The following is a 27205-nucleotide window of genomic DNA, read 5'->3' on the forward strand; positions in this document are numbered from 1 at the left end:
ATCCTGAATCTGTACACAGATTGATTGTAATCATGTCTCGACTTTTTGCTTACTGGATGGCACGCAACAAAAAAGCTTTTCAATGTACCTCGGTAAACTAAACTAAATTGTACTGTCTTGCTGAATAAAAGCTGGCAATATTCTGCTCTCACCACCCACATTATCATAAGCATATTTCATTCAAAATCCTATTTTAGAGGTGATACTTTGAAGTCTGTTGGGAAGAGATGGAAAAGAATTGTAAGAACTGATGGAAGCTAAGGAAATAAAGTGGGAAGAATGCTTCTTTTTCATATAGAATATTTTATCCACAAAAAAATGATCACTAGCTGGGATAGGATAACAGTTACAAGAAATTCTGATTCATCATGGAGCTCTGACAGCGATAGGCATGCAGTATGATTTAGTTGGATAAAATATGGCTTTGCGGTTACTGCTGTCCTCATCTTTTTTGTTCAAAATTCTCTTAATAGAGTTGTGGGAATATCAGTAAAAACAATGAAAGCAAGTCGTTTTATCATATTTTCTATGGACAACAATGAGCAACAGGATAAATCCCTACAATTTTTTGATTGTCAGTGCTCAGAAATCTGTAATCTTTCATGCAAACTATTTATGCCTTTGCTGGCCTGAGAACGACATGGTGGCGCAGTGGTAGAGTTGCTGTCTCACAGTGCCAGAGACCCGGGTTCGATCCCGACTACAGGTGCTGTCTGTATGGAGTTTGTGCGTTCCCCCCGTGACTGTGTGGGTTTTCTCCGAGATCTTCGGTTTCCTCCCACACTCCAAAGACGTATAGGTTTGTAGATTGATTGGCTTGGTATAAATGTAAATTGTCCTTAGTGTGCGTAGGGTAGATTTAATGTGCGGGATCGCTGGTCGGCATGGACTCGGTGGGCCAAAGGGCATGGACTCGGTGGGCCAAAGGGCATGGACTCGGTGGGCCAAAGGGCATGGACTCGGTGGGCCAAAGGGCATGGACTCGGTGGGCCAAAGGGCATGGACTCGGTGGGCCAAAGGGCATGGACTCGGTGGGCCAAAGGGCATGGACTCGGTGGGCCAAAGGGCATGTTTCCGCATTGTATCTCTAAACTAAAAACTAAACTAAAGGCACAATTAATTTTTATTTGCATGCTGTCTAATCAAATCAAATAATACTGCACATCAATAAAGCTAAACTCAAGTATGATAGGTAGATTAAATACAATACAATACAATACAAACTTTATTGTCATTGTGCAGTGTACAAGTACAGAGACAACGAAATGCAGTTAGCATCTTAACCAGAGTGCATGCGATGGAATAGTAAAACATATAATATATACAGTAATTCAGTAGCGGTAGTGGAAATTCCGGTGAGCGAGATCAGTCACTGATGGAAGGAGTGCCCGAGGGGGGGGGGGGGGGGAGGGGGATGGCAGCAATCACCGAAGCGCAGAGTTAAGTAAGGTAACGACCGCAGGAAAGAAGCTGTTCCTGAACCTGCAGGTCCGGGAACGGAGAGACCTGTAGCGCCTCCCAGATGGGAGGCGGGTAAACAATCTGTGGTTGGGGTGAGAGCTGTCCTTGACGATGCAGCACGCCCTTCGCAGACATCGCCTACTCTGGATAGACTCAATGGAGGGGAGTGAGGAACCGGTGATGCGTTGGGCAGTTTTCACCACCCTCTGCAGTGCTTTCCGGTCGGAGACAGAGCAGTTGCCATACCATACTGTGATACAGTTAGTAAGGATGCTCTCGATAGTGCAGCGGTAGAAGTTCACCAGAATCTGAGGAGACCGATAGATACAGTGCAGAATATAGTTCTCAGCATTATAGCACATCAGTTCCAGAGAGGGGTCAAGGAAAGAGCGTTCACGTCGCGGCCCTGTTTCCACCAATCTTTCCACTACTACGCACAAGAAGTGCAAGACACCATTGTATGCAGATGCCGAGAAGTGTATTCAGCTCTGGCAGAACAATTTCTAATCTTGTGATGTGGACTCGATAAGAAGTCCAATGTCCACAATGAGGTAGGTTGGAGAATTGGGACTGTACCCTAGCTTTTAGGTATTCACAAGCCTGATAACAGAGGGTTCCAGAGTCTGGTGGTGTAGTCCAGTCATTATAACTACTAGATAGCTCTACATAACTTTTACATATTTTATTAATCTTAATGTGAAACCATAGTGCTGATTTTCCTTTCCTATTGATGGATTAAATTTCCTATTGAAGGTTGGAATCTACTACAGTTGGAAAAGCTGCCCAGGTGGTAGCCATTGTTTTTTGTTAGGTCCAAGTCAGACCGCTCAATCCAAGGAAGATCATGACACTAACTGCACGACTTGGTTTTTGGAATCTTCCTCCATTTAGATGCTTCGACATATGTTGAAAACGTTGAAGAGATCAGACTAGGAGTCCCCTTCTGCCTCAGTTTCCCAACAATACTTAGCCTGCATGTACAAGTACAGGTCCAAGCATGGTATAAACCCACTGCCACCTTATAGAAGGTCACAACTCACTTTGTGTCTCTTTGTGGTATCCAGCAACCTCATCAAGGGAAATTGCTCTTTCATTTCTTTTTCAATACATTCAAAATTTACAAATTTTACATTGTACTCTGCTATAAAGCTATCCAACAGCCTTGTTTTCTGAAATGGACTATAAATCTAACTGATTAACCCAATTTCCTTTTTTAGTTTAATAACTCCTTTCCTGGTCATTGTTCAGAATCTCATGTTTAGATTGGAGCTAATATGATTCACTCCATCTATTAGCTATTTGTACTACAATCTTGACTTAATGCAAGGAAAGCAATTTAAAAAAAGACACAACGTGCTGGAGTATCTCAGGCAGCATCTCTGGAGAACATGGATGGATGACATTTTGGATTGGGACCCTTCTTCAGACTGATTCTGTTGGGGGTGTGGGGGGGGGGGGAGAAAGCTGGAAGAGGGGAGGGGCAGGACAAAGCCTGGCAAGTGATGGATACAGGTAAGGTGGGGGGCTTGGGAAGTTTGATAGGCAGACGATTAGAGAGCCTAAGATGAAAAGACTAAATGTGTGAGTTAAGGGTAGAAGAGATGCAAATTGTGAAGTAAGAGGAACAAAGGAATGATACGATAGAACTTTATTTATCCCAGGAGGGAAATTGGTTTGTCAACAGTCATAAAACACAAGATACATGAAACATGAAATTAAAGTGACAAGTGGAAAGTCCAGGATTGGGGATGTGCAAAAATTGGGGAGAGGGGAGTCAGTTTACCACACAGCAGAAGGGGGAGGAGTTGTACAGTTTGACAGCCACAGGGAAAAAGGATGTCCTGTGGCGTTCTGTACTGGTGGAAAAGGAGGGTGAGGGGAATAAAGTTGATGGGGGTAGGGGGAAGAAGTCAGGAAGAAGACGGGTTGCTAAGTTACCTGAAAGTGGAGAATTCCATTCATACCCTTGGGGTGCAAGCGGAATGTTCCTGGGAGGAGGTGGTTTAGGTGGGAAGGAATAAGTGAAGCAAGGAGTTGCGGAGGGAGCGGTCTCTCTGGAAGGCGGAATGTGTTGGATGTGTTGGATGCGGAGGCTGGTAGGATGAAAGGTGGGGACCAGAACCTTGTTCCAAAGATAGAAACAGAATGCTGGAGCGACTCAGCGGGTCAGGCAGCATCTCTGGAGAAAAGGAACAGCTCACGTTTTGCGTTGGATCTCCTCCTCTCTTACATCTTTCTTCTCTCTACTTTCAACACATCAGTTCAAAGAAGGGTTCCGAACCAAAATGTCACCTGTTCTTTTTCTCCAGGGATGCTGCCTGACCCGTTGAGTTGCTCCAGCACTTACATAGAAACATTGAAAATAGGTGCAGGAGTAGGCCATTCGGCCTTTTGAGCCAGCACCGCCATTCAATATGATCATGGCTGATCAATCTAAATCAGTACCCCATTCCTGCTTTCTCCCCATATCCTTTGATTCTATTAGCCCTAAGAGTTATATCTAACTTTCTCTTGAAAAGATCTAGAGAATTGGCCTCCACTGCCTTCTATGGCAGAAAATTCCACAGATTCACAACTCTCTGAAAAAGTTGTTCCTCATCTCAGTCCTGAGCAACCTACCCCTTATTCTTAAACTGTGACCCCTGGTTCTGGACCCCCCCCAACATCGGGAACATTTTTCCTGCATCTAGCCTGTCCAACCCCTTAAGAATTTTATATGTTTCTATAAGATCCCCTCTCATCCTTCTAAATTCCAGTGAATATACGCCCAGTCGCCCTATTCTTTCATCATATGTCAGTCCCACCATCCTGGGAATTAACCTGGTGAACCTACACTGCACTCCCTCAATAGCAATAATGTCTTTCCTCAAATTAGGAGACCAACACTGCACACAATACTCCAGGTGTGGTCTCAACAGGGCCCTGTACAACTGCAGTAGGACCTCCTTGCTCCAATACTTAATTCCTCTTGCTGTGAAGGCCAACATGCCATTAGCTTTCTTCACTGCCTGCTTACTTTCAGTGACTGATGTACAAGGACACCCAGGTCTCATTGCACCTCCCCTTTTCCTAATCTGACACTATTCAGATCTGCCTTCTTATTCTTGCCACCAAAGTGGATAACCTCACATTTATCCACATTATACTGTATCTGCCATGCATCTGTCCACTCACCCAACCTATCCAAGTCACCCTGCAGCCTCATAGCATCCTCCTTGCAGCTCACGCTGCCACCCAGCTTTGTGTCATCCGCAAACTTGGAGATGTTACATTTAATTTCCTCGTTTAATTCGTTAATATATATTGTAAATAACTGGGGTCCCAGCACTGAGCCTTGCAGCTCCCCACTAGTTACTGCCTGCCATTCTGAAAAGGACCCGTTAATTCCTACTCTTTGCTTCGAGTCTGCCAACCAGTTCTCTATCCATGTCAATACGTACCCCCAATATCATGTGCTCTAATTTTCCACTCTAATCTCTTGTGTGGGACCTTGTCGAAAGCTTTTTGAAAGTCCAGATACACCACATCCACTTTTACTAAAGAAAGAGGACATTTGTCTTTTGTCCTAAAATAGAAAGCTTCATCTTGGGAATAGATGTGGCAGAGATATTAAGAGAAGGGGATAGAATCTCTGCAAGAGGCAAGGTGGGAGGAAGTATAGTCCAGATAACAATGGGAGTCGGTATGTTTGTAGTGGACATCAGTCAATATGTAGGAAGCATTTAATCAGGATGCATCACAGCCAAGGCTGCAAGAAATTGTAGAAAATTGTGGATGCACTCCAGACCATCACGTAAACCAAACTCTCTTCCATTGATTCCATCTACACTGAAAGGCCATCAGCATATTTGTCCTCCCTCAACATTTTTGCACATTCTGGTGCAGCCTCATTTGCAAATTTAGCATCCAAAAAAAGCATCATGATATCAGTTGCAGAATAGAAGCAGAAGAAATGTGTAGGAAGAAACTGCAGATGCTGGTTTACACCGAAGATAGACCAAAATGCTGGAGTAACTTAACGGGCTTGTCCCGCTGAATTTCTCCAGTATTTTGTGTCTATCTACAGTATAGAAACAGCATGGAATAAACTTGTGGCCATTACACTGATAGTTTTTTAATTATCTCTATGCATCTGACTACATTGTGGTTAGATTTGAATGATTAGAAAATCAGCAGGGATCCAATGAAATAGTTTAGTTTAGAAATTCAGCGTGCAAACAGGCCCTTCGACCCAATGAGTCTTAGTCGACCAACAATGACCAGCTAGTTCTATCCTCCACACTAGGGATGGTAGTACTCTATTGGAAATGACTGGACTAAGACTGGACTAAGACATATTGCATCTACTCAAACTTTTGAGGAGGTAAAGGTGTGGGTGAGCTTTCTTTGTGATTGCATCAATGTGCTGGGCCCAGGACAGACGAAGAGATGTGCACACCCAGGAATTTGAAGCCGTTGAGTCTCTCCACTGCTGCCCCGCCAATGAAGACTGGTGCATCATCTGTAAGCCCTCCTTTCCTGAATTGAGCTCCTTGCTCGCTAATATGGAAAGCAACATTGTTGTTCTGGCACCACTCAATCAGAATATCAAAATCCCTCCTGTTCCCTTTTGTTAACCAGTATTCATACAACCATGACTCGACCCAAAAGGTCACTCATTCCTTCTCTCCTGAGATGCTGCCTGGCCCGCTGAGTTATTCCAGCATTTTGTGATACCTACGATGGTATCGTCGACGAATTTAAAGATAGCAATGGAAGATGGAGGATCAGCTGCAGAGAACTGATCAAGGAGTTTGTGGACTGGTGCCAGCGGAACCGCCTCTGGATCAACGTGGGGAAAACCAGAGAGATGGTGGTAGATTTCCGCAGGCACAGCCATGTCCCCCCGACACCGGTGAACATTCAGGGAATGGACATCGAGAGGGTGGATTCTTATAAGTACCTGGGTGTCTACCTCAATAAACTGGACTGGACTAAAAGAGCTGTGCAAGATTATGAGGGGAATAGATAGGGTCTTTTACCCAGAGTAGGGCTATCAAGAATCAGAGGACATAGATTTAAGGTGAAGATGAAACATATAATAGGAACCCGGCGACTTTTTTTACACAAAGGGTGGTAGATATATGGAACGAGTTGCCAAAGAAGGTAGTCACTGCAGGTACTATCACAATGTTTAAAAAACCTTTGGACGGGTACATGGGTAGGATGGGTTTAGAGGGATATGCGCCAACATCACCACAGTGACTGAATTTCAGAGGAAGCTAATTAGCTCATGGGTTTTATATTTGCCCCAAGGTCATAAAGACACAGTATGATGATGTAATTCTTTGTGCACATCAACAGTTGCAATCTGCATCATAACCTGCTCAATAGCACATATCCTATATCACCTACATATCTCCAAACTCCTATCCCAATATTAATACAATCTCTGGATCCTTATATTAATTTTGAAGTAAGTCCATATCTTATTATCAAATATGGTCAAGTATCCTCACAATCCCCCACCACAATCATTTCCCCAAGCCCTGCTCTCTTCAATGTATTGTTCTCTGTATCACAATCAGAAAAGTACTCAGGAATTCCAACACAAAAGCTCACTGTCGGTGTTGGTATTTATCCTCTGTATGGACTGTTACCATAATTCCATGCGTTTGCCTTATTTCTTTTTCACTTTCCCCTTTCCTTTAATTGAGCATCGATCCATGCCAATGGCCCGTGGTCAGCACTTGGAACATTAAAAGAGCAAGATATTTCAGTTTCTGTAACCACTGCTTCAGGCACTCCAGCCGGCCCACTCAAATTAATTTCCTAAGTTCCTCTCCATTTCCCTGTCCTTTTTTAAAAGTCCCAGGCTTCCATCTCTTACCATTTGCATCTTCTCAATTAACCAACTTTGAACTCCAACCTCAAGGAACATCCCCTGCACATTCCATGTTCTGCCCACAACAGAAGGCCATTCATTTCCCCTTAATATAATATCTAGTCACTGATGTTATTGTTAGATAGGATAACAACTGATGTTATTGTTAGATAATAGACAATAGACAATAGGTGCAGGAGTAGGCCATTCGGTCCTTCGAGCCAGCACCACCATTCAATGTGATCATGGCTGATCATTCTCAATCAGTTCCCCGTTCCTGCCTTCTCCCCATACCCCCTGACTCCGCTATCCTTAAGAGCTCTATCTAGCTCTCCCTTGAATGCATTCAGAGAATTGGCCTCCACTGCCTTCTGAAGCAGAGAATTCCACAGATTTACAACTCTCTGACTGAAATTGTTTTTCCTCATCTCCATTCTAAATGGCCTACCCCTTATTCTTAAACTATGGCCCTTGGTTCTGGACTCCCCCAACATTGGGAACATGTTTCTTGCCTCTAACGTGTCCAACCCCTTAATAATCTTATATATTTCGATAGTCATTCTCTGTTTCAAAACCTCGATTATCATCGTCCTCTTCAAAAATTCTCACCCTCAAATTTCCAATGTCGTCATAAATATCCCATCTCCAAGGTCCTGGCCTACCTCTATTTCTCACCGTACTGAAATTCCTTGTCGAAATTCATCCTTTCTGGGTTTGCTATGTTATCAGAGCAACGCCACCCAATCTCACTGACTGCAAATTGTAAGTTATTACACTGTGTCAGAGACACAATTTAGGAAGGTAAACAATTGATACGGAGGGTTATGTGATCTAAGAGAGAGAGAGAGAGAGAGAGAGAGAGAGAGATCAGTTTCCATCATATCCAACAGGTGGGATGAGGGAGACCATATAAATCCCTCCCCCACCCCTTTCACCTTGGTGGCCAGGGCAACCCCGAGTCCCACATCGCCCCACTGACCGGTTGCACTGAACGGTTCAGCCCGGTCCCAGATATACTTCCTCTTCACGTCGAAGGCCGTCATGGTCAGACACACCGACTTCAAGCTGGTGTTCATCTCTGACCACTGCCTCCTTCAGGCCTCCTGTCACCTACAGGAGGACCAGAAGGCGGGCAGAGGGACGTGGAAGTTAAATGTGGAGCTGTTGACCTCAGAGAACATTGAGGAGCTAAAGAGGGACTACGCATGTTGGAGAACTTTGAGGCCCCTCTTTGACTCCCCGACACTCTGGGGGGAAGCAACCAAGGAGACCATCAAGAAGTTCTTCATCTCCAAAGAGGTTCAGACAGATTTGCAGCAACTGCTCCTTCTGCAGTCGAGAGGGGTGGATGTGAGGGAGGAACATAGAGAGTTGAAGGGCCGGCAAGCTCGGCTCTTTACCTCTGAATCCTCCAAGATCATGTTCCGGTCCAGGGTCCGCCACGTGGAACAGGATGAGACGTGCTCACGCTTCTTCTTCCATAAGGTTCACAGGGGGAGCTCTGTGATAAACAGCCTTAGGGAGGAGGACGGCTCGGTAACATCCTTGCAGACAGACATGCTGTGGATCTGCAGATCCTTTTATAAGGATTTGTACGACATAAAGACCACAGACAGCACCGCCTCCCAGAACTTCCTGTCCTCCATCATGGAAGTCTTGGACGACAGCAAGCGGGAGAGTCTGGACCAACCACTGACCCTGGAGGAGCTGACTGGCTCCATCCGTTCCTTTGACTCGAGTAAAACTCCAAGAAGCGACAGCTTACCGGCAGAGTTGTATTCGGCTCTGTGGGACTGGGTGGGCCCGGACCTGCTGGAAGTGTACAACGACATACTTCTAGCCGGTAGCATGTCAGACTCTATGAGGAAGGGAAGCATCACCCTAATCTACAAGCAGAAGGGGGAGATGAATGATATAAGGAATTGGAGACCCATCACATTGTTGAATGTACATTACAAGGTCCTGTCTAAGGCCATCGCCAACCGGGTCAAGTCTGCTCTGGGACAGGTGATCCACCCAGACCAAACCTGTGCTTTACCTGGCAGGAAAATTTCAGACAGCCTGGTGCTGCTGAGAGATACCATTGCCTACGTGCAGGACCAACGGGTGGATGCCTGCCTGGTCAGCTTGGACCAGGATAAGGTCTTCGACAGGATATCGCACATGTACATGAGGGACGTGCTCTCCAAAATGGGCTTTGGGGAGGAAATCAGGAAGTGTATCCAACTGCTCTACACCGATATCTGTATTGCAGTCCAAATCAATGAGTGGGAATCAGACAGCTTCCCCGTCAGGTCTGGAGTCAGGCAGGGTTGCCCTCTCGCCCCTGTCTTGTTTGTCTGTTGTATTGAGCCCTTTGCCGAGTCCACCAGGAAGGATGCGAGCATAGGAGGAGTGACATTGCCAGGCATTGGGGGCACTCAGGTCAAGGCCTGAGTACATGGACGATGTCGCCGTCTTCTGCTCGGATCCAGGGTCGGTCCGCAGACTGATTAGCGTATGCGATCAGTTTGAGTCGGCCACGGGGGCCAGGGTAAACTGCAGGAAGAGCGAGGCCATGCTCTTTGGCAACTGGCCTGACCATCAAGCCTGACTTCTTGAAGGTGCTGGGGTTCTGGTTCGGGGGGGCTGAGGTGTGTGACAAGAATTGGCTGGAGCGGCTAGCCAAGGTGGGGAAGAAGCTGGAGCTGTGGAAGCAGCGCTCCCTCTCCTTCACAGGGAAAAATCTGGTCATCAGGTGTGAGGTGCTCTCGGGGCTGCTGTACTTGGCGAAAGTGTGGCCCGTCCCTCCCTCCGACGCCACGGGGATCACCTGGGGGTCGACGATGGACCGGGTGCGATGGGTCACAATGCACAAGTCGGCAGACAACGGGGGTAAAAGCGTGCCCAACGTCGCCCTCATCCTGATGGCCATCTTCATGTGTGGCTGCATCAGGCAGAGCGTAGAGCCAAGGCACGTGGGCACCAAGTGCCACTACCTGCTGAGGTTCTACCTGTCCCCAGTATTGCGAAGGATGGGCCTGGCGCAGATGCCACGCAATGTGCCAGTCAGCTGGACATTGCCGCACCATCTGGAAAGGTTCTTCCGGACCAACACCTTAGACCACAAGTCCATCGGGCAGTGCTCAGCACAGAACGTCCTGCAGGCACTGCAGGGGTATGACTCCATGGATCCTGTGGCGTGGTTCCCAGAGCAGACTGCCCAGCTTGTCTGGCAAAATGCCGTTCCCTTAATAATCTTATACATTTCGATAAGATCCCCTCTCATCCTTCTAAATTCCAGTGTATACAAACCTAGTCGCTCCAGTCTTTCAACATAGGACAGTCCCGCCATTCCGGGAATTAACCTAGTAAACCTACGCTGCACGCCCTCAATAGCAAGAATATCCTTCCTCAAATTTGGAGACCAAAACTGCCACAGTACTCCAGGTGCGGTCTCACTAGGGCCCTGTACAACTGCAGAAGGACCTCTTTGCTCCTATACTCAACTCCTCTCGTTATGAATGCCAACATTCCATTGGCTTTCTTCACTGCCTGCTGTACCTGCATGCTTCCTTTCAGTGACTGATGCACTAAGACACCCAGATCACGTTGTACATCCCCTTTTCCTAACTTGACACCATTCAAATAATAATCTGCCTTCCTATTCTTACCACCAAAGTGGATAACCTCACACTTATCCACATTAAACTGCATCTGCCATGCATCCGCCCACTCACACAACCTGAGCCAATAGAGTAATCTGGCAAAATATCTTGTATACGTTCCACGAATTTGTCCTCCAATTTATTGCCGCTAATTATAGACAATAGGTGCAGGTGTAGGCCATTCGCCCCTTCGAGCCATTCAATGTGATCAATGCTGATCATTCTCAATCAGTAATTCATCAGTAAATCAATTTGACCTGTTCAGTTTATATGGTAGGGAAAATAAAATTATATGGTAGGGAAAATATGGTAGGGGAAATATGGAAAATATGGTAGGGAAAATAGGGAAAATATGGTAGGGAAAATATGGTAGGGAAAATTCCCCCAATTATGGTTTTATCCCTACGATCTGTCCCACTGCTTTCCTGATTTATAGCTATTGGTTTGTGCTTATTATTTAATTATATTTGTGCTTATATTAATACCGATAACTCCGATCAATATTTGCAGCCAGTCATTTGTTCTTAGCTCTGCCAGTTCTGCATCGTGCTCTGCCCGTGCGAGCCAAGATCGTTCCCGTCCTGAGCTCGCACCTTATTTAGCAGCGTCGTCCCATTCCCCATTAACCCGTGCTCTCCCGGTCGAGTTTGGGGCAGACGTGCGCGGCGCCTTTAAGGCGCGGCTGGAGTGAAGGAGCCACGTCTGCCCGAGAGAGAGCGAGTTAGGCGGCGGCGGCGGCCTCAGTCAGTCAGTCGCGGACAGACAGCGAGGCCTGTGATGCGGGCTCCGGCGGCCGGGCCATGGCTGGCGGCCTGGGCCCTGCTGGTGAGCTGCTGGCCCTGCTGCCTGGGCTGGGACACGGCCGAGATGGAGCTCTTCGACCTGGTGGAGGAAGTGCAGGAGAACTTTTACGGCTTCCTCGGAGTGGAGCAGGTGAGGGTTGGCTGGATCCCAGTCTGGCTGTCGCCTCTCGCTCTTTCTCCCCGGTGTGTCCGTCGCTGGGAGCGGGCGGGCGGGCGGGCGGGCGGCGGGGCTGGGTGCCGGACCCGGGCCCCAGGCCGCTGCGGCCTAGCGCGGCTCCCCGCCGCCCTCTCACTCCGGCCGCTGAAAGTTACCAAGAGGGGGCTGCGCTGAGAAAACCACCGCTTAAATGCACACTGTGAACTTTTTAATTTGTGTCTTAAATTTGCACGGAGCTGGCCGAGGGAATCGGGTGGTTGGTCCATTGTTAATTTTAATCTGCATTTGACACCCTCTGTCTTTAAATGAGTTTTAAGAGGTTGCTTTGCATTCCCGTTTCCATACCGACTGATGGATTTTCATGATTGTATCGCCGTTGTTAGAATGGACGAGGCCTGCTAATGTGTTACTTCTAGCCTTCGCTTCTTTGAAAGATTCTTGGCAAACAAACTGTGCATTGAAGAGCTATTGGTCAGACTACAGGGGTTTTTCTTTAAAGCGATTGTACAATAACTTGTACTGCATTTAACTATCTTTTGAAATCAATTATTTTTCCCTTTAACTGACAAAGCACAATTTCTCAATTTAAAAAGACCAGACAGTGAACTGCATCCAGGATCTCGATTGAAACTTTTTTTAAACGACATTTGGAAGAAACTTGCTGAACTTTAGCAGGTGATTGGCTGTGTTCAATTATTTTTTCTTTTAAATTATGTAAACATGACACTCTGTCTCTACCTTTGTGCGAACAAACATGAAATACAAAGTGCACCCCATGATATTCAACACTGAAAATCCAGACTATAAACCTAAGAAATAGATGCAAGTGTAGGTACATAGCGTTATCTTTGATGCATAGTCCCTTGTGCCTCCTCCACTATTCAATGAGATTACAATTGATCTGAATGAGTTTCGTTCTACTTGTCCTTTCCTCAAGTTAAACATGATTCTGTTTATGGGGACCCAAGAAACTGCAGATGCTGGAACCTGGAGCAAAAAACAGTGCTGGAGTAACTCAGCAGACCAGGCAGCAGCCAAGAAGCGAATGGACAGACGATGTTTCAGGCTGACCATGCTGCCTGACAATTTCCTCCATGGATGCTGCCTGGCCTGCTGAGTTCCTCCAATACTTTTTTTTGTTTTCTGCCTGTATATCTGTTCATGTCAGCCACAAATTTATTCACAGAATTTCCTCCGTAGCATTGCAACAAAGAAGGCCAGCAATGCATTTGTTGTCTTACCTGCTGTTACTTGCATGCTAGTTTTGTATTTCATGTTGGAAACACCAAATTTATTTACAACAGTATTCTTTACTATGTCTCCACTTAAAGAATATGAGAGCATAGAACAGTTCAGCACGGGAACAGGCCCGTTGGTTCATGATGTCTTTGTTGACCATAATGCCAAATGAAGTTAACCCTGTATGATCTCTGTCTCCATTCTCTGCAAGTTCATGTGCCTGCTTAAATCCCTTTTAAACGCTGCTATTTGTGCCCATCACCCATCCCCTTCCCTGGCAGGGCGTTCCAGGGGGCTACCAATCTATGGAAAAAGTGTCTATGTAATTAATTATGCCTCTCGCAGATAGACACAAAATGCTGGAGTAACTCAGCGGGTCAGGCAGCATCTCTGGAGAAAAGGAATGGGTGACGTTTTAGGTCGAGAGCCTCTTCAGACTTTTGGATCGCGACCCGAACTGTCACTTATTCCTTTTATCCAGAGTTGCTGCCTGACCTGTTGAGTTATTCCAGCATTTTGTGTCTATCTTTGGTGTAAACCAGCATTTGCAGTTCCTTCCTACACATTATGCCTCCCATAATTTTATAAACTTCTATCAGGGCTCCCTTCATGCTTTGATGCTCCAGATAAAACAATCCAAGCTTGTCCAACTACTCCGTATAGCTACTAGCCATAAATCCAGGCAGAATTTTGGTAAATCGTTTCTGCACCAAAGCCTCCACGTCCTTTTGAAAATTATTTTTCTTTTGTTCCTATCATTCCTTGCATTCCCCCATTTTATACTCCATTGGTGAACTTCTTGCCACTTACTATCAATAGCATTTTGCAGATTCTATGTACCCTCCTCACAACTTTATTTCCAATCAATCTTTGCTTAATTAACCAGTCGAGGCCCCAGTACTAATCCCTGTGATTCTCACAGCATGCCATACTGACAATTATTTAATTATCCCAAATCTGACCTGCTAATAGAAAACAATCTGTCCATGCTAATATGTAATCTCTAGTGCTAAAGATTCTTGCCACATGTAGTAACCTTTTGTGTCATCTTATAAAATATCGTTTGGAGAAACCATGTTTTTGGTTCTCTTTTTGATTTATCCTGCTTGTTACATCCTCCGAACTCTAATTTTGTCTTTCTCTTTTTTTTAGACTACTTTATTAACATTATGGTTTAAGTTGAGGGAGAATTCTGTAAGCTACTGCTGATTTGATTGAATTTAAAATGAAAATTACAGCATCGGTATTCATTCTATATTCAGTGCTGTTCTTGGTCTTTGAACTATAAAATAAGGACTCAATGGTTTGAATGTTTTGCATTCTTAACATTCAGAAGTATGCTGCTGCAATAAATTGAAAAGTAATTGATGTCGCATGGGGCAATCTCTCACTTTGCTACCTGCTGTTACTGCTGTGGGAGTTGCCAACAGCATTAGAGTGGGTCATCAGATTAGGTGAAATTGAATGCTTTGCATGTATAAACCCACGTATGAAGGTTTCGTTTATATGTTACAGTTGGCCAATTATTCTCAGTGATATAACTGATCAGAAGCTTGTTAAATATGGATCTGTGGCTCTGATTGTATCTTTTGCTTCAACATTGCCTGTCAGAATGAAAGAAAATGTGATTTTTCAAAACAAACAATATTGAAGCACCCTGATCTCCTGCAACTCCTCCTACTCAGTTAGATTGGACCAGAAAGGTCTCAGTTTGTTTGTAATTGCCACAAAACAGAAGCTGACTGGCAAGGCTAAAACCGCTCAAAGTTTCCATTAACGATCACTCTTTGGAGACCTGGTAAAGCTCTGTGGTCGGACAAAATCGATCTCTTGCGATGCCTTGTGGAGGAAACTAGCTAGAATATATTTGCTAGTTTAGGCAATAAATCTTTGTTCTAGTTTTTCTGGTGCATCCATTATTGAACCTGCCTCTTAATGTACAAATATTGTTATCTTGACATCCACGTCTTGAAGTAGATTATATTTGGTCTCAATTGAATTGTAATGATGTTCGCTGATCACTTAGTTAAAATTATTTTTATAATGGATGCAGTTAAAGTTAGTATTTCCTATCCCTGAAAATTCTGATTGTATTTCTGATATAGTGAAGCTACTATTATAATGAGATATTCTTGTAAAAAAAGTAGTGTAAGAGAATAACTGCAAATGCTGGTACAAATCGAAGATATTTATTCACAAAATGCTGGAGTAACTCAGCAGGTCAGGCAGCATCTCAGGAGAGAAGGAATGGGTGACGTTTCGGGTCGAGACCCTTCTTCAGACTGATGTCAAGGGGGCGGGACAAAGGAAGGATATAGGTGGAGACAGGAAGATAGAGGGAGAACTGGGAAGGGGGAGGGGAAGAGAGGGACAGACGAACTATCTAAAGTTGGAGAAGTCAATGTTCATACCGCTGGGCTGCAAGCTGCCCAAGCGAAATATGAGGTGCTGTTCCTCCAATTTCCGGTGGGCCTCACTACGGCACTGGAGGAGGCCCATGACAGAAAGATCAGACTGGGAGGGGGAGTTGAAGTGCTCAGCCACCGGGAGATCAGGTTGGTTAAGGCGGACTGAGCGAAGGTGTTGAGCAAAACGATCGCCGAGCCTGCGTTTGGTTTTGCCGATGTAAAGAAGTTGACATCTAGAGCAGTGGATACAATAGATGAGGTTGGAGGAGGTACAGATGAACGTCTGTCTCACCTGGGAAGACTGTTTGGGTCCTTGGATGGAGTTGAGGGGGGAGGTAAAGGGACAGGTGTTGCATCTCCTGCGGTTGCAGGGGAAAGTGCCCGGGGATGGGGTGGTTTGGGTAGGAAGGGACGAGTGGACCAGGGAGTTACGGAGGGAACGGTCTCTGCGGAACGCAGAAAGGGGAGGGGATGGGAAGATGTGGCCAGTAGTGGGATCCCATTGTAGGTGACGGAAATGTTGGAGGATGATTTGTTGGATACGCTGGCTGATGGGGTGGAAGGTGAGAACGAGGGGGATTCTGTCCTTGTTACGAATGGGGGGAGGGGGAGCAAGAGCGGAGCTGCGGGATGTAGAAGAGACCCTAGTGAGAGCCTCATCTATAATGGAAGAGGAGAAGCCCCGTTTCCTGAAAAATGAGGACATCTCTGATGCCCTAGTGTGAAACACCTCATCCCAGGCGTAGATATGGCGTAGACGGAGGAATTGGGAGTAGGGGATAGACTTTTTGCAGGAGACAGGGTGGGAAGAAGTGTAGTCCAGATAGCTGTGCAAGTCAGTGGGTTTATAGTAGATGTCAGTCACTAGTCTGTCTCCTGTGATGGAGATGGTGAAGTCCAGAAATGGGAGGGAGATGTCGGAGATAGTCCAAGTATATTTAAGGGCAGGATGGAAATTGGAAGTGAAGTGTATGAAATCAGTGAGTTCTGCATGGGTACAAGAGGTAGCACCAATGCAGTCGTCGATGTAGCGGAGGTAGAGTTCGGGGATGGAGTCAGTGTACATCCAGAACAGGGATTGTTCGACGTACTAAAGAGGCAGGCATAGCTACCTGAACAGTGATTGTTTGACGTACCCGACAAAGAGCAGGCAGTTGGAGATGAAAAGTTCTAGTGAGGGTAGTTTGCCAACCAGGGGGGTCCAAGAGGAGGGGGTCCGCTGGAGACGAGAGAAGGGGTCATCACGGTGGGGGGGGGGGGGGGGGTGAGGACTCCTTCCTATGGAAAAATAATGCTGTAGCCCTGTCTTGATGCCCAAACTAGTTGAGTTGCGGATTGTGAGGAAGGCTGTCAAAGAATACAGTGGGAGATAACTCAGTTATAGATATGGACAGAGAAATCGCAGATGGAGTTTAATCCAAGCAAGTGTGCTCGGACATTGGGAGGGCTAATGTAAGGGGAAAGTATCTGGCAAGACCTATGTCAGCCTTGATGTACAGGGAATCTTGGGTTCCAAGTTCACAGCTCCCTGACAGTGACAAATAACTAGATCAAGTCAAGTCAAGTCAATTTTATTTGTATAGCACATTTAAAAACAACCCATGTTGACCAAAGTGCTGTACATCAGTGCAGGTACTAAAAAAGAACATACAATGGTACACAAACCTAACAACACATACATAAACAGTTCACAGCGCCCCCTCAGAGGGCCTCAAATGCTAGGGAGTAGAAATAGGTTTTGAGCCTGGACTTAAAGGAGTCGATGGAGGGGGCAGTTCTGATGGGGAGGGGGATGCTGTTCTACAGTCTAGGAGCTGCAACCGCAAAAGCGCGGTCATCCCTGAGCTTAAGCCTAGACCGCGGGATAGTCAGTAGCCCCAAGTCGGTCAACCTGAGGGACCTGGAGGTAGAGTGGTGGGTTAGAAGATTTTTGATATGGGGGGCAAGCCCATTAAGGGCTTTGTATACGAATAGGAGGAGCTTGAACTGTTCTGTACCGTACCGGGAGCCAGTGGAGAGAGGCCAGAATCGGGGTGATGTGGTCCCTTTTACGGGTACCCGTCAGCCGTCTCACTGCGGCGTTTTGGACCAATTGCGGGCGGGACAGCGATAATTGGCTGATCCCAGTGTATAGGGAGTTGCAGTAGTCTAGGCCGGAGGAAATGAATGCGTGGATGATTATTTCAAGGTCGTCAAATTGGAGGAATGGTTTGATTTTAGCTATGGTACGAAGCTGGAAGAAACTGGCTTTTACCACAGAGTTGACTTGCTTGTCAAACTTTAATGCAGAGTGAAATATCACGGCAAGGTTTTTGACATGCGGTTTGACTAAGGAGGTTAGGCTTCCGAGGCTGCCTGTTATCGTTTTGATGGAGTCGGGGGGGCCGACTAGGATGACCTCAGACCTAGATAGGGTGGTAAAGAAGATTATGGTATGCTTGGCTTCATCGGTTGAGGCACTGAGTATACAGGTCATGAAGTTGTATGGCAGCTATATAATGTTTATATTCGTTGGAGCATTGGATGTTGAGGGGAAATCTGAGAAGTATGTAAAATTATGAGGGGCATTAATGGGGTAGTTAGTCAAAATCTGTTTCCCAGGATGGAAATCGCAAAGACTAGAGGGCATGGTTTTAAGGTCGGAGGGAGAAAGTTTAAATGGATGTGCAGAACATGTTTTTCCAGAGTGGTGGGTGCCTGCAATGCACTGCCGGGGGTGGGGGTGGAAGCAAATATGATAGTGGCATATAAGAGGCTATTAGATAGGCACACGAATAAGCAGGAAATGGAGGCATGTGGGTCACATGAAGGCAGAGGAGATTAGTTTAACGGCATCATATTCGGACTGGGCATTATTGGACAAAGGGCCTGATTCTTTTCTATTCTATGTTCTATCTGTATGTAGACATTGATATATTGGGCAAATGGAACATAAATGCTCAGTAATAAATCTAACAAGCTATTCAAATTGGTGAGAATGTAGAGCTTGCTACATTTTCCAGAGTTAAATTGTGTGCATTTAAATGGAAGCGAGATTTGGTTTGGTTTATTATTGTCATGAAACCTTTTGTTTGCATGTTATCAAAATAAATTGGATCGTACCGTACACGAGCGCAATTGAACCATACACAAATAAATGCACTTGTTTGTGATGCATTGCATGCAGAATGTAATCTGTGTAGTATTGGAATTTTTTATAACGGTATTAGTTTGTTTGGCAGTTTGTTTACAGATTTTGTTTGCTTGTTAATGGACATGCTCTTGTTTTTATCCATTGTATGCAAACAATAATCAATATTTGGATTGTTTTTCAACATATGATGAGCATTTGATGGCACTGGGCCTTTACTTGCTGGTGTTTAGAAGGATGAGTGGGGGATCTCATTGAAACTTATTGAGTGAAAGCCTGGATAAAGTGGATGTTGAGAGAATATTTCCACTATTGGGAGAGTCTAGTACCAACTCAGAATAAAAGGATGTACTTTTAAAAAGGAGGAGAAATTGCTTTAGTCAGAGGGTGGTGAATCTGTGGAATCCATTGCCACAGAATGCTTTCGAGGCCAAGTATTTGTGTATTTTTAAAGCAGAGATTGACAGATTCATGATTAGTAAGGGTGCCAAAGGTTATGGGGAGAAAATGGGGTTGAGAGGGAAAGATAGATCAGCCATGATTGAATGGCAAAGTAGACTCGATGACTGACTGGTCTAATTCTGCTCCTATGACTTATGAACTTATAACAGTTAGTACAAAGAGAAAAATAGCAGAATTAGGAAATTGTACATAACTTTGTATGTAGTGTTGCAGTTCTGGGGGGGGTTAGCTGTTCCTGAGTCTCGTTTATGTGCTGGAGAAACCCAGCAGCATCTGTGGAGGGAATTGACGGGTTATGATAGATCATTATTTTAGAAAGTGAGATATTTTCGCTATTATCGTGGTCCTTAATCTCAAGTGTTTGGGCCTAAGTAATTTGGGGGAATAAAGAAGAAAAAGTTTTCACTAATATTGACTTTAGGTTGCATATCCTACTGATATGAATGAAGCAGAGGAGCAAAAGGACACGGCTGAACGTCGCTACCGCCGAGGACCGATACCCCGTGCCCCACATCCAGGACTTCAACGCCCATTTGGCTGGGGCCACGATATTTTCGAAGGTGGATCTGGTGCAAGGTTACAACCAGATCCCGGTCCACCCGGAGGATGTGCCTAAGACGGCAATCATCACGCCGTTCGGACTCTACGAGTTCGTACGGATGCCGTTCGGCCTCAAGAACGCCGCGCAGTCATTTCAGCGGTTAATGAACGGCGTGTGTCGCGGGCTGGATTTCCTATTTGTCTACCTTGACGACATGTTGGTAGCCAGCCGCTCGCGGCAGGAGCACTGTGCCCACCTCCGGCAGCTTTTCCAGCGGCTCAGCGAGCACGGGTTAGCTATAAACCTCGTCAAGTGCCGCTTTGGCATGGCCACAATCGACTTTCTCGGCCACGAGGTCGCCCACCCTTCCGGGACCCACCACCTGTCCCTCCAACTGTGCCTCCGCCGACCCCTCTGTCGACCGATTACCGTACGCGGTCCGGTCGGGTTGTGCGACCACCAGTGCGTTTTGTGCCTCTGGTTCGGAGGGGGGGGGGTCCTGTGGCGGCTCCCAAGGGTCGGGCCATACTACTACCGACCCCTCGGCACGGAAATGGACCAGTCCAGGGAGGGGGTCCGGTACCATGTATATGAGGACAAGGTTTTGGGCGCGAAGCCATTCCGGCAGACTCGACCCGTCTGATAACCGAGGTATAATAAAATATAACGTCCCCGAAATACCTGGCTCCTTGCCTTTATTTCGGGCCTTTATCGACGCGCCACAACAGCAAAAAATAGAAAATAAGGTTAGGATACATATATGTTTAATTGTATTCTTGATACATGAATCAATTGTATTTTCTTAAAATAATTTGGCTTATAAATAGCTCTGTTATTCCAAGAATTTTTAAAACTAGCAGCCTTAATGAAACAAAAGCCTTTCAAAGAATCTTGACATAGGAACAAACATTAAATTTAAGAAGGCACATGCAAGGAGGAATGATGGCATATTGTGAATATTGGAATGCATACTATTATTAAAGCTGTGATAATGGAAACCAGCATAACTGCTTTGAGAGCTAATGATAAATTTGCGTAGATTGGCCAAATCCTGCAATAAACAAATAGACACGAGGTTTAATAATCAAGATCATGAATTTTCAGAAGTACGTGTCATAAAATTGGTGCCAAGCCTGAGGAATGAGGTAATCGGGGAGAAATGATTACAATAGCATTTGGTTTATATTGTGATGTGTGCCATGGCGCAGTGAAGATCTTTGTTTTGCATGCTATCCAAACAGATCAGATATAATATGCATTAATACAATCAAGTTAAACTTGACTCCAATAGCTGGAACAAAGGAGAAGATACTCTGTGCAGAATACAGATCTCAGTATTGTATCACATTGTAGCGCATCAGTTCCATAGGCAGAGTACAATGGGGTAGAGGTGATTTGGACAGTGCCCCAGCTTGTGGAAGGAGCATTCCAAAGCCTAGTAACAGAAGGGAAGAAGCTGTTCATGAGTCTTGAGTTTCGAGCTTCCGTACCTTCTGTCAGATGGGAGCAGGGAGAAGGTGGTCCGACTGGGGTGGGACAAGTCTTTGATTATGTTGGCTTAATACGAGGCAGCGTGATATGTCGATGGAGTCACGGGTGGGAAATCTGGTCTGTGATAGACAATTTCCTGCGGTCTTGGGCAGAGCTGTTCCCAAATCAAGCTGTGATGCAACCCAACAGTATGCTTTTACCATGCGCCTTTGGAGTTTAGAAGGTACCTTGGTGACATTTCCTTCATCCAGCTTCTTTGAGTACTTTAATCCATTTACCACGTTTCTCTGCCATTTTCAACACCTATCCTGACAATGTTTTTACCATGCAATGCTTTTAATGTTTTCCTTTATCTCCTCTGACATGGTTAAATTCTTCCTTTTTGGGCTGGTGAGATTGAGTGGCATTGGATAAATATTAATTTACTCCTGAAGTGCTTGCATGTTTAAGCTTTCTGCAATAAGTTTAATTATAGCAACTTCATGTTTCTCATGGGAAGCAACTGCTTTTGCAAAGTAGTAGCTGAGCAATACAAATTGTCTTAAATTATGGAGATTAAAGGCCGGCACAGTGGCGCACCGGTAGAGTCGCTGCCTTGCAGTGCCAGAGACCCGGGTTCCATCGTGGCTAGGGGTGCTGTCTGTACGGAGTTTGCACGTTCTCCCTGTGACTCTGGGTTTTCACCGGGTGCTCTGGTTTCTCCCACATTCCAAAGACGTGCAGGTTTGTAGATTAATTGTCTTTTGTAAAATTGTAAATTATCCCTAGTGTGTAGGATAGTGCTAGTGTATGAGGATCGGTGTGGACTTTGTGGACCGAAGAACCTGTCGCCATGCTGTATCTCTATCCCTAGTCCCCAAAATGTAGCTTCAAGTTGCAGGGTGGTGAGCTCCATCAAACATTGATGTATCACCAAAGTTTGGGCCATTGTATAGTGTGGAAATTGACTGCCATTTTATTTGTCCAGTAACCAAGAATACACAAATGTCTAATTTGTGTTGCTACTTGGGTTTAGGTTTATTAGAGCAGTCCTGAGCTACTATCTACATCATTGGGGACCCTCTAACTATCTTTGATCAGACTTTACTGGCTTTACCTTGCACTAAACGTTATTCCCTTATCATGTGTCTGTACACTGTGAATGGCTCGATTTATAATCATGTATTGTCTTTCCGCTAGCTGGTTAGCATGCAACAAAAGCTTTTCACTGTACCTTGGTGCACGTGACAATAAACTAAACTGAACTGATTATTGTCATTTGTACTGAGATACAGTGAAAAGCTTTGTTTTACATACTATCCAAACAGTTCAGATATATCATACATAAATATAATCAAGCTAAATTCGAGTGCAATAGGTAGAGCAAAGGGGAAGATACAGATCGTTGAATATTGTTCTCAGCATTGTAACACATCTGCTCCTTCACCAGTGAATGATTGCTCATTTTTAATAGATATTGCAGCCATTTGCTATTTGTAATTCATTTTCAAATAAAATTGTGCATATTGCTTTGAGCAGTGTTTAAATGTAAGAGTGATTTAAAAGTGATTTAATTCACATTTTGTGACCAAAGCAATTTTTGGGAAGTTTAACTATTTTTGTTTTGTTGTGAATATAATGTCATATGATTTTGAAAAGTTTTCTTCAATTATTCTTTAACTAGTCCTTAATCATCAAAGATCTTTATTGCAGGATTCCATGATTCGTATTTTGATTTGAATTATATCTATTTAAAAACATTGAAAATGTTGTTCACTCCATTCATGCATAATCATGTAACAAAATCTATAATGTTTGTGTGTTGACTATGTACATCTAGCCACAGTGACACCCCCTCCCCTTTTGGCACCATTTTGAAATGTAATGCCTACAGCTAGTAATCTGATACTTCATAATAACGAGAGCAAAGGCTTCCATGGCCACAGTGCCAGATAAATGAAGAAAATTTGAGAAAGTACAGAAGTTCATTGCTAATGAAAACAGACTTGCATTTAACTTCCTAGGTGGTTCAACTGGATATTTCCTTTTGGGAAAGTACAAATAGTTATCCTTTTGTTTCTGAACTGCATCTTTGTGCAACTTGCTGCTGCACAAGATTACTTGCCAATTCCCTTTAATTCCATTAAGGGTGCTTTCAACATCAATTCTAAAAATTGTCAATTACAAAACTTAGTGCGGTTATTTAATTTAATAACTTTTTTCAGCATTTGTGTGCATTTTTAACGGCTTAGGAAAGTGAATCAGCTTTTAAAGCTTTTTACATTCATAGCAATCAGCAATATGTCTCCACATTTATGTTCCAGGTGTATAGTGCCCAGGTCAAGTATTTCGGCCTTTGCCTCAGCATGGCTGTACAATGTTAATTGATTTAGTTCCAGCAGTGTGCATTGACCTGAACTTCATCAGGTCAGCATAACTGCACAAGAGGAACATGCAGAAAACTGGAGCTATGGCCAAGATCTGATCAACCAGAATCTCTTGTTCAGTGGCAGAGTAAATTTGAGTGGTTTGCTGTGTGATTCTGTTTACTAACGTGCATTTTTCTATTTTCCACTCCAATCCTTTGACCTCTCTTGAATTACAAAGTTGCCATGAATTTTGGCATATTTCTGTTGTGCTTAAAAGGAACCAAACTAAGATTCCCTACCCTCGTTTACATAGGAGGTTTTTTTCTACAGCAAATGGAAAGAGAAATTTGAATCCATCCATTTTAGATTTCGGGTTCCTATTTTGGGTGAAAAGGATGTGTGTGGCAGCATTGTGCCACCTACAGTTCTGTGTATAACTGCTATGATACATTTTTGTTGTTAAATAAAAATAAAACATTTATCTCCTATCAATTTGATAACACAACATGACAAATGTAAACCTGGTTGGTAATAGAAACTTCTTCAAAGGGGAAGCTGAGAAGGAAATAAGCAGCACTAAGAGGGAGTATTGGGGGGGGGGGGGGAGGAATATGATAAGTATAGCAAGTCCAGGGAGCCCAAATATCAAGGGACATTGAAAGTTTTTAATTAAAAAAATAATATGATGGTGGTTAAGCACTGAAAATAGGGGAAGCAAGGGGAAGAAATTAGCGAGGTAAAAAGGGCCTTGAAATATCACTGGAAGATAGTCATACAGTGTGGAAACAGGCCTTTCAGCCCAACTTGCCCACACCGACCAGCATGTCCCATCTACACTAGTCCCATCTGCCTATGTTTGGCCCATATCCCTCTAAGCCAGTCCTATGCATGTACCTGTCCATATGTTTCTTACACGCTACCATACTACCTCTTTTGGCAGCTCATTCCATGCACCCATGTGTTGTAAAAGTTACGGGTTCCTTTAATCTTTCCTCCCCTCACCCTAAACCTATGTCCTCTGGTTCCTCTATATCCTCTGGTTCTCTATTTCCCTGACTCATCTCAAAGGTGAGATTCAGGGAAACCCCAAGGCATTTTATTAAAATATTAAGAACAATAGGTTAACCGGGGAAAGAGATTAATTAGCCATGATAGTTTTGAGTGGTGGAGCAGGCTTCAAGGGCCTTGTTTATTTTTTATGGTGTTCTGTGGCTGGAGTTTTATTTTCTCCCACCCCGTGGAAGTTTCCTTTTTGGATTCATTGTGTGCAATGCTGCATACAGATAGAACATATAAAACAGTGTAGCACAGGAACGGGCCTTTGGCCACAATGTTTGTGCCGAACATGAAGCCAAATTAAACAGATCTTGTCTCCCTGGATGTGATCCATATCCTTCTTTTCCCTGCACTTTTATGTGCCTATCTATGAGCCTCTTAAAGGCCATTACCGTATCTGCCCCCACCAGCACCTGTGACAATGTGTTCCAGGGCCCCACCACTCTGTTCTTTAAAAAAAAAAACTTGCCCTGCGCATCTCCATTAAAATTTTCCCCATCTCGCTATATCCTCTGATGTTGGACATTTCCACCCTGGAGAAATGGTTCTGACTGCTATCCTATCTATGCCTCTCACAATTACGTATACTTCTATCAAGTCTCCCCTTGGTCTATGACGTTTCAGAGAAAACAATCTAAGTCTACTAAACCTCTCCCTGTAGCTGAAATCCTCTAATCCAGAATTTACCAGACAGCATTCTAGTAAATCTCCTCTGCACCCTTTCCAAAGCCCCCACATCCTTCCTGTAATGGGGCAACCAGAACGGCACGCAATACTCTAAAGTGGCCTAACCAAAGTCCTATAGAGCTGCATCATGACTTCCGGATGCTTATACGCGATGCTCTGAGGAATGAAGGCAAGCATAGTAAAGATTTGTTCCCTATCTACTTGTGCTGCTACCTTCAGTGCGTAATGATTTTGGACTCCAAGATCCCTCTGCACATCAATGATGTTAAGGGTCTTGCCATTAACTGTATATTTTCCCCTTGCATTCAACCTCCTAAAGTGCAACACCTGCAAGTGCTCCGTTTAAACTCCATCTGCCATTTTGGTGCCCATTTCTATAGCTGTATTTTCTAACAGTCTTCCTCACTGTCTGCAACTCTTCCAATTTTGCTGTCTTCAGCAAACTTGGTCACCAACCCATCTGCATTTACGTCCTGGTAATTTACATATCACAAACAGCTGAGGTCCCAGCACAGATCCCTGTGGAACTCCTCTTGTCACAGACCTCCAGCCAGAATATCTTCCTCTCCCCCCCCCCCCCCCCCCCCCTCCTTACAACCCTCTGTCTTCTATGAATAAGCCAGTTTGGAATCCATACGACCAAGTCATTGTGAATCCTATACATCCTAATGTTATCCCACTTTTCAAGAAAGGAGGGAGAGAGAAAACGGGAAATTATAGACCAGTTAGTGGGGAAGATGCTGGAGTCAATTATAAAAGACGAAATTGCGGAGCATTTGGATCGCAGTAACAGGATCGTTCCGAGTCAGCATGGATTTACGAAGGGGAAATCGTGCTTGACTAATCTACTGGAATTTTTTGAGGATGTAACTAGGAAAATTGACAGGGGAGAGCCGGTGGATGTGGCGTACCTCGACTTTCAGAAAGCCTTCGACAAGGTCCCACATAGGAGATTGGTGGGCAAAATTAGAGCACATGGTATTGGAGGTAGGGTATTGACATGGATAGAAAGTTGGTTGACAGACAGAAAGCAAAGAGTGGGGATAAATGGGTCCCTTTCACAATGGCAGGCAGTGACTAGTGGGGTACCGCAAGGCTCGGTGTTGGGACCGCAGCTATTTACAATATACATCAATGACTTGGATGAAGGGATTAAAAGTACCATTAGCAAATTTGCCGATGATACAAAGCTAGGTGGCAGTGTGAACTGTGAGGAAGATGCTATGAGGTTGCAGGGTGACTTGGACAGGTTGTGTGAGTGGGCGGATGCATGGCAGATGCAGTTTAATGTGGATAAGGGTGAGGTTATCCACTTTGGTGGTAAGAATAGGAAGGCAGATTATTATTTGAATGGTGTCAAGTTAGGAAAAGGGGACGTACAACGTGATCTGGGTGTCTTAGCGCATCAGTCACTGAAAGGAAGCATGCAGGTACAGCAGGCAGTGAAGAAAGCCAATGGAATGTTGGCATTCATAACAAGAGGAGTTGAGTATAGGAGCAAAGAGGTCCTTCTGCAGTTGTACAGGGCCCTAGTGAGACCGCACCTGGAGTACTGTGTGCAGTTTTGGTCTCCAAATTTGAGGAAGGATATTCTTGCTATTGAGGGCGTGCAGCGTAGGTTTACTAGGTTAATTCCCGGAATGGCGGGACTGTCCTATGTTGAAAGACTGGAGCGACTAGTTTGTATACACTGGAATTTAGAAGGATGAGAGGGGATCTTATCGAAACGCATAAGATTATTAAGGGGTTGGACATGTTAGAGGCAGGAAACATGTTCCCAATGTTGGGGGAGTCCAGAACCAGGGGCCACAGTTTAAGAATAAGGGGTAGGCCATTTAGAACAGAGATGAGGAAAAACTTTTTTAGTCAGAGAGTTGTGAATCTGTGGAATTCTCTGCCTCAGAGGGCAGTG

General features: G+C 44.7%; 1 protein-coding gene across 2 annotated transcripts in view; it reads left to right on the forward strand.

Moving 5' to 3' along the window:
• The first annotated feature begins 11537 nt into the window (after positions 1-11537).
• The window catches only part of dnajc1 (DnaJ (Hsp40) homolog, subfamily C, member 1), a 98033-nt gene continuing 82365 nt past the window's right edge, over positions 11538-27205 (forward strand). For both annotated transcript variants that reach the window (XM_078427710.1, XM_078427702.1), the window contains exon 1: positions 11538-11904. In XM_078427710.1, coding sequence (XP_078283836.1) covers positions 11749-11904 — 156 coding nt within the window. In that variant the 5' untranslated portion in view covers positions 11538-11748. The remainder of the gene's footprint in view (positions 11905-27205) is intronic.

Source organism: Rhinoraja longicauda, chromosome 2, assembly GCF_053455715.1.
Source record: "Rhinoraja longicauda isolate Sanriku21f chromosome 2, sRhiLon1.1, whole genome shotgun sequence".
Classification (NCBI taxonomy): domain Eukaryota; kingdom Metazoa; phylum Chordata; class Chondrichthyes; order Rajiformes; family Arhynchobatidae; genus Rhinoraja; species Rhinoraja longicauda.